Below are 10,402 nucleotides of genomic sequence, written 5' to 3'. Positions count from 1 at the left end.
GATCAGGATGCCTCCTGGATGCCTCCTTGGTGAGGTGTTCCGGACACATCCAATCGGGAGGAGGCCCCGGGGAAGACCCAGGACACGCTGGAGGGACTATGTCTCCCGGCAGGCCTGGGAACGCCTTGGGATTCTCCTGGAAGAGCTGGAAAAAGTGGCCGAAAAGAGTGAAGTCTGGGCATCTCTGCTTAAGCTGCTGCCCCCGCGACCCAATCCCAGATAAGCGAAAGAGGACGGATGGATGGATATATATATATATATATATATATATATATTGTCACACACGTGCGCATGGGAGGCAGCTAAAGGGCTTGAGTGAAGGCAGTTCGGAGGCATGCCGGGTGTGGCAGAGTGCACTGACTCTTTTCTCCTTGCCTGTAGCCCATCCCCGGGGGATTTCACCTGGATCTCCTGACATCACTTCCGGGACTGAGCCAATGGAAGTCGGCCACACCAGCTCCAGTCCCTCTGATGTCACCTCCGCTGAGCCAATGGTGGAAGACCACGCGCAGATCCATACGACCTCACTTCCTGTCTCCCCCTTTAAAACCTGCCCCTTTTCCTTTGTTTCCTCAGTCTTGTTTTGGACTCGGTTGTATGCACTTCAGTGCTCTGTATTTTACAAGAAAACGACTTTGCAGCCAGGATACCACAATATACTGGTGGCTGCCCCAACTCTTTATCTGTCCATGTCTCGTTCTTGTGACAGTGGCGTAGTCGGCAGGATGGAGAAGTCCCAGAGAGAAGGGGACAGGACCTGCAATATACCCAGGTGGGAGCGCATCGGGCCGAGTCTTCAGGCGGGAGGGTGCCCGTGGTCGGCGTGACCCGGTGCGGGCTCCGCTCCCAGCACTCATAACTAGGCCATCTGGAGAGGCCAGGGAGTGTGCGGGTGGGGCTCACAGAATTGGGCTGCCCTGGAGGGGGGAGGCAAAAGGGACTCAGTATGCTCTCTGGGGAGAGTGCCTGCCTCCCTGAAAACCAAAGCCCCATTTACCACCTAGGGGTGCCCCAGACTGGCAGGTGAATAAAATAAAAATGGAGGTTGGACCCTGAGCGCCGACCAACAAACAAGCCTGGTCCTTATGGGCAATGGTAGGGCATTGGCTACGCCATTTGAAAACACGCCCTACCAAATAATAGAGCAGGTAGCTTGCTATCTGCTCCTGGAAGCGCTTCCCCGTGGCTTCACCCAGCCGGTTTGGGGCGAGCGGTTTAAGAACATGTCTGAGCTCATAGAGCTTATGGAGACGCAGAGGGCGGCCTCACACTCTGGGGGAGCAGAACCGTCCTCATGTCAAACCCAGCCGGGTATGTTCCAAGACCTAGCCCCTCCCTGTACAATCCGGAGCTCAGTATGGGCGTCCGCGCTGCTGGGCGCGCAAACCGCTTGGGGCAAGGAGGAATGCAGGTGGAGGGCGAGGAGGGTTGGTGTGCTCGCTAATCCGTTGGCGGTCCCACATACTGGCGTGGTGATCGCCAACGGACACAAGACCACAGGTTTGTTCGACCGCAGCAACATTTCCATTGTTGCCCGCCGCTTTGTGCAACCGCAACAGTGGCTAAAATTTAAGACCGGTATAACCTGTGTCCACGGAGACATCCGCTGGTACAGGTCCGCCGCTGTGTCATCAGTTACGGAGGGTCAGTTCAGAACTCACCGTAGCGTCCTACCTGATCCTCCACACCCGGTGATACTAGGGCGGACTGGTCTAAAATCAAAAGCGGTGAGACACATACCACTCCGGGGTTAATTTGGGCCTCGTTATGGACGGAGATAACCCGTCTCAAGCTGCCTCCACGCCGTGTAATCAGCCGGCAGAGAGAGACGGCGTCGCCCTGACTGACGTGGCAACTCCGGGCCGCCGCTGGCTAACACGCCATCCACCAACGACGCCGGCGGAGCGGAGAAACCACGCCCATTGAGGTCGACGCTGACCCTCTCTCCGTGTTGCGGTTCCAATTTAAAGAAACGCCGCTTCTTTTAGAAGGGAGCAATGGAATGATGACTCCCTGAAGTTTGTAAAAAATGCAGTGGTCCTTGTCAATGGCCAGCGCACTAATCAGTCGATGCCACAGGGCCCCTACTTTGTGCTAGATAATGACCTCCTTTACCGTGTAGCAATGCATGACGGGCAGGAGACGAGGCTGCTGCTAGTGCCGCGTACCTTCCGCGGCAGGTCTGCGAGCTAGCACACGCCCACCTCCTAGGTGGCCACCTGGGCACCGAAAAACTCTGGAGCGGATCAAGCCCGTTTCTACTGGCCAGGAATTAATGAGGAGGTTCGTCGCTTTTGCGCTTCCTGCCCGGAGTGTCAACTGCGACAAATTCCTAGGAGGGACCGTGCTCCTCTCGTTCCTATTCCACTGATTAACGTCCCCTTCCACAGAATCGGGGTCGACCTGGTGGGACCCCTGGAGCCCTCAGCCCGAGGACACAAGTACATTTTAGTCCTCGTGGATTACGCTACGATACCCGAAGCTGTTCCGTTGCGCTCAGCTACCTCTAAAGCCATCGCACGGAATTACTAGGGTATTCGCGGGGATCCCCAAAGAAGTCTTGACAGACCAGGGGACCCCTTCACCTCGGAAACGTTCAAGGAGACTGCCAGATTACTGAAAATAAAGCATTTAAAGACCTCGTGTATCATCCTCAAACCGACGGATTAGTAGAGAGGTTTAATCAAACTCTCAAGCAAATGCTGCGTAAGGTGGTCAGCGAGGATGGAAGGAACTGGGATCAGCTCCTCCCCTCGTCCTTTTGCCTATCGGAAGTCCCACAAGCCTCCACGGGTTCTCCCCTTTGAACTACTGTATGGGCGACAACCTCGGGCATATTAGATATTTTGAAAGAAGGCTGGGAAGAAGAGGCTCTTCCCTCCACAAACATACTGGAGTATATCGCGCAGTTACGCGATAGATTTGGAAAGATTCGGCCTGTCCTTAAAAGTCACATGGAGGAGGCTCAAGCAGCACAGGCCGGGTACTACAACCGCGCACGCCTCTTCGGGAGTTCCGCCCGGGAGATCGGGTCATGGTCCTAGTGCCTACCTCCCACTCTAAATTGCTTGCCCACTGGCAGGGCCCCTACGGTTAAGGAGAGGAAGGGACTGGTCGACTATTTGGTGAGTCAACCCAATCGCCGGCCAAAGGAGCGGTTTATCATGTGAACCTGCTGAAACCGTGGAAGGACAGGGACCCCGATCCTCCTCCGCCAGCCCGCTCACTCTTCGCCACACACACGACCTTAACTTCGCACGGACTTAAGTCCCAGACAGCGGCAGGAGCTGGAAACAGTTATCCGGACCGCTCGGGAGGTAGTCAGTGAGAACCCGGAAGGACCTCTCTGATTGAGCACAACATCGTGACAGAGCCCGGGGTTGTTGTCCGAGAACGCCCGTATCGCCTTCCCGAGGCAAAAAGGCTGAAGTGGAGCTTGAGATCAAGCGCATGCTGGAGCTAGGTGTGATTGAGGAAAGTTATAGTCCCTGGTCCAGCCCCATTGTGCTCGTCGGTAAGCCTGACGGAAGTTGGAGGTTCTGCAATGACTTCCGCCGGCTTAATCAAGTCTCCCAATTTGATGCTTATCCAATGCCACGCGTGGGCGACCTCCTCGAGAGGCTTGGACAGGCTCAATACCTGACCACACTTGACATGACGAAAGGGTACTGGCAGGTTCCTTTAACGGACTCCGAAGGTAAAAAACGCGTTTAGTACCCCTAGCGGACACTGGGAGTATCGTGTCCTTCCATTTGGGTTACACGGGCTCCAGCAACCTTTCAGCGCCTGGTGGACAAAGTGCTTCGCCTCATAACTCATACAGTGCTGCCTACCTGGATGACGTGGTCATCTATTCCAGCACATGGAAGGAACACCTACAGCATGTCCAAGCGGTATTACGGACACTTGGTGAGGCGGGCTCGGATTAATCCCAGAAATGCTTCTTGGATTAAGCGAGGCCAAATATTTAGGCTACCTGGTGGGTCGGGGTACCGTAAGGCCACAGTGCTCCAAAATTGATGCCATTCTGAAATGGCCCCGTCCGCGAACCAAGCGGCAGGTCCAAGCCTTTCTCGGCTTAGCCGGGTACTACCGCCGGTTTGTACCTCGGTTTTGGAGAGAGCGGCGCCCTTGACTGATTTAACAAAGAAGAGGGCCCCGAACATTGTGGCATGGACTGAAAAAACAGGCGCTGCATTTGGTGACTTAAAGCAGGCCCTTACGCCCACACCTGTTTTGATGGCACCTAACTTTTCTTTGCCTTTCATCCTCCAGACGGACGCCGGACACAGGCCTGGGCGCCGTGCTGAGCCAAAGCGCCGATGGTGTGGAGCACCCCATCATGTTCCTGAGCCGGAAACTGTTGGACCGGGAGACCAGGTATGCTGCGGTGGAGAGGGAGGCTCTGGCGATTAAATGGGCGATTACTCAGCTGAGGTACTACCTGTTGGGCCGGGAATTCACCCTTGTCACGGACCATGCACCCCTACAGTGGATGGCCCTCCACAAGGAGTCGAATCCGCTGGTCACCCGGTGGTTTCTTGACCTGCAGCCGCACAAGTTTTCGCCGTTCATCGCCGGGCGCTCCACGCCAACGCTGATGCCCTTTCTCGGGTTCACGACCTCTCGGTTAGGGTCGCCCGACCCATCGGGTCTGGGCTAAGGGGGCCTTGTCACACACGCGCATGGGAGGCAGCTAAAGGGCTTGAGTGAAGGCAGTTCGAGGCATGCCGGGTGTGGCAGAGTGCACTGACTCTTTTCTCCTTGCCTGTAGACCATCCCCGGGGGATTTCACCTGGATCTCCTGACATCACTTCCGGGACTGAGCCAATGGAAGTCGGCCACACCAGCTCCAGTCCCTCTGATGTCACCTCCGCTCTGAGCCAATGGTGGAAGACCACGTGCCAGATCCATACGACCTCACTTCCTGTCTCCCCCTTTAAAACCTGCCCCCTTTCCTTTGTTTCCTCAGTCTTGTTTTGGACTCGGTTGTATGCACTTCAGTGCTCTGTATTTCTACAAGAAAAACGACTTTGCAGCCAGGATACCACAATATACGGGTGGCTGCCCCAACTCTTTATCTGTCCATGTCTCGTTCTTGTGACAATATATATATATATATATATATAGACAAACAGTTTAGGTGAATTAGTGTTATTACATTTGCCTAAATAAATGTGTGTGTGTTCATGTTTGCCCTGGGATGGACTAGGGGTTCTTCCTGCAAGTGTCCATTGCCTGCGATGATGTGCTCCAGCTCCTAATGCCTGGGATAAGTGGGTTTAGAGCATACAGTACATCTGGAAAGTATTCACAGCGCATCACTTTTTCCATATTTTGTTATGTTACAGCCTTATTCCAAAATGTATTAAATTCATTGTTTTCCTCAGAATTCTACACACACAACACCCCATGGAACACCCGGGACCCCCTTGTTGTGAGGCAGAAGTGCAAACACCACACCACCGTGCCCCCGCATGCCTTAATACATTTCATCATGAAAATGATATCAAGTTTTTATCTTAGCATTCTAAATGTTCAAAGAGCAGGAAAATCATGAAGTGAATGTATTCTGTGCGGAGATCGCTGCCTTCGCATCCTTTTAGTGCAAGAGGAAATCAGTTTAAGTGTACCGTGTACCGATTAACATGGGTCGAGGAACACTTAACACAAAGCATTTAATGGGCTACATAATTTATAACGGGGTTTGAGAAAATATAGTAAATTAAACATTCATTTTAAGATGAAGTTTAGTTTGTGACATTCTACTGACAAACACTACGAGAATAAAGTGGAAATGTCGACTTTAATCTCAAGATAAATGTCGAGAAAAAAGTGGAAATGTCGAGAATAAAGTCAACATGTCGACTTTAATTTCGACGTTTTCTTTTATTTTCTTCACTGTGTTTTTTTTTTTTTTTCTTCACCGTGGCCCTAATACGCTTCAGTACAGAATACTCAAACAAAACTTGATTGTATTTTGAATTAATTTGTGCATAAAAATCTTTGTTTATGTAACTTAAAACGGCACACAGAGTGGACAGCGATATATAAGAATATACTTTCAGGCTTTTTTTATTATTATTTTCTCAACAGAAAACAACCAAACGCACCTTTTTCTCACATGAATGAAAGGGTGCGAGATACTATTTACATCAAAGAGTAGCACTAGAAAAGAAGTAAGGTTCTGGAAAGCCTAAGTGTATCACTCAATTAGCTGCTTCTATAACTCTCACTCAAATTCGATTCCATATTGCGGGCTAGCGTCTTTGTTCATGAGACTTGTGCTCGGATACGAAAGAGAAAATTCAAAGCGCGATTTCCTGAAAGCCCGCACAAACATTTCCAGTGTTGCGTTCGAGTAGGTCGTCGTTGCACTCATATCAGGCGAAGACCCGCGCATTCTGCTGTTAATTAGCCGAAGTTTAGAACGAGCTAAAAATGTCTGGTCGTGGTAAAGGTGGAAAGGGACTTGGTAAGGGTGGCGCAAAGCGTCATCGTAAAGTTCTGCGAGATAACATTCAAGGTATTACAAAGCCTGCTATCCGTCGTTTGGCTCGTAGAGGTGGTGTGAAGCGAATTTCTGGTTTGATCTATGAAGAAACCCGTGGAGTGCTAAAAGTGTTTTTGGAGAATGTTATTCGGGATGCTGTCACCTATACCGAGCATGCCAAGAGAAAAACTGTGACCGCCATGGATGTGGTATACGCTTTGAAGAGGCAGGGTCGTACTTTGTATGGTTTCGGAGGTTAATTAACCGAGATGTAAAAAGTAATCCAAAGGCTCTTTTCAGAGCCGCCCACGTTTTCTATTTGGAGAGCATTTCTAGGGTGAGTTGTCAAATGGCAGGCAACGTCTTTTCCACAGTAGTAAGAATAGAGTACTTGGCAAAATGTGTTCCGTTATCGAATGAAACGGATACTTGACTTACAAACCAACTGAATAACTCGTAAAGGCCCCTTTGGTCGTCTTTAATTGCTAGAGCAACTCGCTCTTCCCCTCCCCGATTAAGTTCCATTTTAGCAGCGTTTGTTCCCATTTCTTGTACTTGGAGGAATCCTAATCCGTTTCACCCCCTATAATTTCCTGCCTTCTAACCATTCCTACTCTGCAGTGTTTTGGCTGACTCGATTTTACAAAACAATTCGTTGTACTCGTCCGCTGTAACATAAGACAGACTTGTTGCTATAAATGGGACTGTGGTTCCGAGTCGCTAGAAAATGTAAACCAGCGGGCCCAGGAAAAGCATTCTAAAGCGTAGAGGGAAAATATGCATTAACCTCAATTCTGTACAAGTTAATGGCGCTCTTCTGAGAAAATGTAGGTGGCTCTGAAAAGAGCCGTTGGTTCTAAACAGAAATCATGCCGTTTACTTGGAGCTGGTATACTTAGTAACTGCTTTGGTGCCCTCGGACACAGCGTGTTTGGCCAGCTCTCCAGGTAACAGGAGCCTCACAGCAGTTTGGATCTCCCGGGAAGAAATGGTGGAGCGCTTGTTATAATGAGCCAAGCGAGAAGCCTCTCCGGCGATGCGCTCGAAGATGTCGTTCACAAACGAGTTCATGATCCCCATCGCCTTAGAAGAAATGCCCGTATCGGGATGAACTTGCTTCAGTACCTTGTACACATAGATGGAATAACTTTCCTTCCTGGACTTTCTGCGTTTCTTTCCGCCCTTCGCTTGGCTCTTAGAAACGGCTTTCTTAGAGCCCTTCTTAGGAGCAGGAGCGGCTTTTGGCTCAGGCATTACTGTTACAGCGTAGAGATGAAAAACTGAATAGTGCGACTTCTCGGGTTCCTCATTTTAAAGGCAGTCATGCAAATAGCAAGAGCCGCAGAGTTAAGGCGTGGCTACCAACGACATACGAGCCTCTGTTTTCTTCATTTCAGACACGACCGTTACGCTATGACTAAGTCGAAATTCGCGCGAACATTTCTATTGGGTTCTGTGTTTTAAAAAGTACATGTTAAGTTTTTTCTTTCTATTGTTTTTTCTTTTCTATAACTTTTCAGTATCCCTGTCAGCTTTACGGCAATCCAATCGTGGCAGGTAACAATATGTTGTAAGCCCCTAAGAAGAGACGAAACAAAGTAACGTGAACGTAATAGCGAGGCATACAATTAGTAGAGATAAAAGGAAAATGGTCAACGCGGATGAGATTCCTGGCATTTGGAACAACGATTTTGTGCTTAAAAATGTAGGAAACTAAACTTTTTTTTAACTAAATATGTGCCCTCTTTTACCGTTTCAGCAATAATTCTGTAGCTCTACTCATCTATTTATTTTTGCGCCCTGAGAAATCACAAAAGTCGTTCACGTGGGGACTACGTAAGTGCAGAATAAAGCAATGTGTATACAGCCCTTCGTGCGTTATGTTTATCTGTATACCGCCTTGAACAATACATATTTTATCATTTATACATATAAAATTTAAATATCAGTTCAATAAAATCCACATTATGAGATACATAAGGTGTTAGAGAAAATGTGTATGTACATATGTAGAACACAGGAAGGATCAAAACAATAAAAAGGGCACGATGTACTCTTTGATCGGAGATGTTATTTTTGCTCTGGAGGCGCAACCAAATGACGTAGGAGCAAATGCAAATCAGAAGTCAGTTTGTTCAGCTCGTCACGCCCGAAGGAAGCCTTAATAAAAGCGCAATGTTGGCTACTGTGGCCATTCTGTTGTAAGTAGTTGCTGTGTTCATCTGAAGATGTCGGGAAGAGGAAAGACTGGCGGTAAGGCACGTGCTAAGGCTAAGACTCGCTCTTCTCGAGCTGGGCTGCAGTTTCCTGTCGGCCGTGTTCACAGGCTCCTGCGGAAAGGCAACTATGCTGAGCGGGTGGGCGCTGGTGCTCCCGTGTACTTGGCTGCTGTGCTCGAGTACCTGACCGCTGAAATTCTTGAGTTGGCCGGAAATGCTGCCCGCGATAACAAGAAAACCAGAATCATCCCACGCCACCTTCAGCTGGCTGTGCGTAACGATGAGGAGCTCAATAAGTTGTTGGGTGGCGTGACCATCGCTCAGGGTGGTGTGCTGCCCAACATTCAGGCCGTGCTTCTTCCCAAGAAGACCGAGAAACCAGCTAAGAGCAAGTAGATGAGAGAGATTAGTTTATTAAAACCAACGGCTCTTTTCAGAGCCACCCATCTGTTCAGACTGGAGCCTTTTTCCATTCAGATTTGTTTTTTGGTCGTCCAGCACTTTATTTTTTTTTTATTGGCTGTATATTGTAATCACTGGTATTTTATTGTATATTACTTTAATAGATAAACGGTTTCTTTAGCAAGTAGGTACTTGCCTTGTACTGTATAACTTATTTATGTTTCGAGAATAAATCCACATCATCCATCTGTTCAAGCTGGAGCCCTCTCTGTTAAGATTGTTTCTTGATGCAACTTTATAGACTGTTCTCCCTGGTAGTTTATCATGAATGTGGGCTCCCGTTACTCTGTTTCTCTGTTAATTGCTGTATAAAACAGTATTACAGTAGTGTGGCCTGGACTAATGCTTGTACATTTCCTGAGATGCCAGTTATGGGAGTAATCAGTTAGATTTTTCACCTGCACATCACATGAATGTTGGCTTCTACACAGTGGTGGGAAAGGGATTAGATCTGAAAAAGAGCAACTACTGTTCTGCATGATACCCATTTACAGCTTTTTGGGGACAAATGTTTTCCGGAGCCATGATGCATGTGTGTAAAAAGCAACATTAATAGTTAATAAATGATGATTATGTGGGCTCTGACTCTACTGTACAACAATGCGTTTTCTAGAGAGACACAGCTCACATTTATTTATTATTTAATGTATCCGATTTTCAATAACTACTGATATTTTTAAAAAGCATAGGAATTTGTTTTCACATGATCATAGTGTTTAGAATGGCTAACATTAATGGGCCAGTCTGTATTTAAATGAACTAATATCACAACACAGTATTAAGGTCACCATAAATGTATTACAAAAATTATATTAATAGAATGAACATGGCATGTCATTTTCGAACCTGCTTACTCCAGACCAGGGTTATGGGAGGGTGCCAGAGCCTATTCCAGCTGCCATAGGGTACAAGGCAGGAGCAAACTCTGGACAGGATGCCCATCCATTACAGGGCAAACACACCAAGCACACACTATGGCCAAGTTACCTTTACTAGTTCAACTAACCTACGCATCTTTGGACTGTGGGAGGAAACTTACACAGCCTTAGGGACAACATGCAAGCTCCATGCAGGAAGGACCGAGGTAGCAAAGAAGGAAAATACAATAATTAAGATAATATTAACATTTATGTTTTCATAAAGATTTGGTTATTCACTAATTAACTTAAACTGATCCCCTTAGAATACTAACACAAAAAAAATATTCCCACATTTGCATTTTCTATTA

At 48.1% G+C, this 10,402-nt stretch overlaps 3 protein-coding genes across 3 annotated transcripts; 2 read left to right on the top strand and 1 right to left on the bottom strand.

Annotated features, from left to right (window-relative positions):
• Window positions 1-6,401: 6,401 nt before the first annotated feature.
• LOC120514674 (histone H4) lies at window positions 6,402-6,800 on the top strand. The gene has a single exon (XM_039735174.1). It carries the CDS (start codon window positions 6,442-6,444, stop codon window positions 6,751-6,753), a length of 312 nt encoding a protein of 103 aa, XP_039591108.1. The 5' UTR covers window positions 6,402-6,441; the 3' UTR covers window positions 6,754-6,800.
• Window positions 6,801-7,323: 523 nt separating this feature from the next.
• On the bottom strand, window positions 7,324-7,792 carry LOC120514663 (histone H2B 5-like). The gene has a single exon (XM_039735158.1). The coding sequence runs from the start codon at window positions 7,745-7,747 to the stop codon at window positions 7,370-7,372; it is 378 nt and encodes a 125-aa protein (XP_039591092.1). The 5' UTR covers window positions 7,748-7,792; the 3' UTR covers window positions 7,324-7,369.
• Window positions 7,793-8,625: 833 nt separating this feature from the next.
• On the top strand, window positions 8,626-9,298 carry LOC120514657 (histone H2A-like). Its single transcript, XM_039735151.1, has one exon. The coding sequence runs from the start codon at window positions 8,722-8,724 to the stop codon at window positions 9,106-9,108; it is 387 nt and encodes a 128-aa protein (XP_039591085.1). The 5' UTR covers window positions 8,626-8,721; the 3' UTR covers window positions 9,109-9,298.
• Window positions 9,299-10,402: the final 1,104 nt, after the last annotated feature.

The sequence above is a fragment of the Polypterus senegalus genome, chromosome 14 (genome assembly GCF_016835505.1).
Source record: "Polypterus senegalus isolate Bchr_013 chromosome 14, ASM1683550v1, whole genome shotgun sequence".
NCBI lineage: Eukaryota > Metazoa > Chordata > Cladistia > Polypteriformes > Polypteridae > Polypterus > Polypterus senegalus.
This window is presented reverse-complemented; position numbering and strand designations above follow the sequence as displayed.

Coding starts and splice junctions, on each gene's coding strand:
- LOC120514674 (XM_039735174.1), top strand. CDS start 6,442: ATGTCTGGTCGTGGTAAAGGTGGAAAGGGACTTGGTAAGGGTGGCGCA.
- LOC120514663 (XM_039735158.1), bottom strand. CDS start 7,747: ATGCCTGAGCCAAAAGCCGCTCCTGCTCCTAAGAAGGGCTCTAAGAAA.
- LOC120514657 (XM_039735151.1), top strand. CDS start 8,722: ATGTCGGGAAGAGGAAAGACTGGCGGTAAGGCACGTGCTAAGGCTAAG.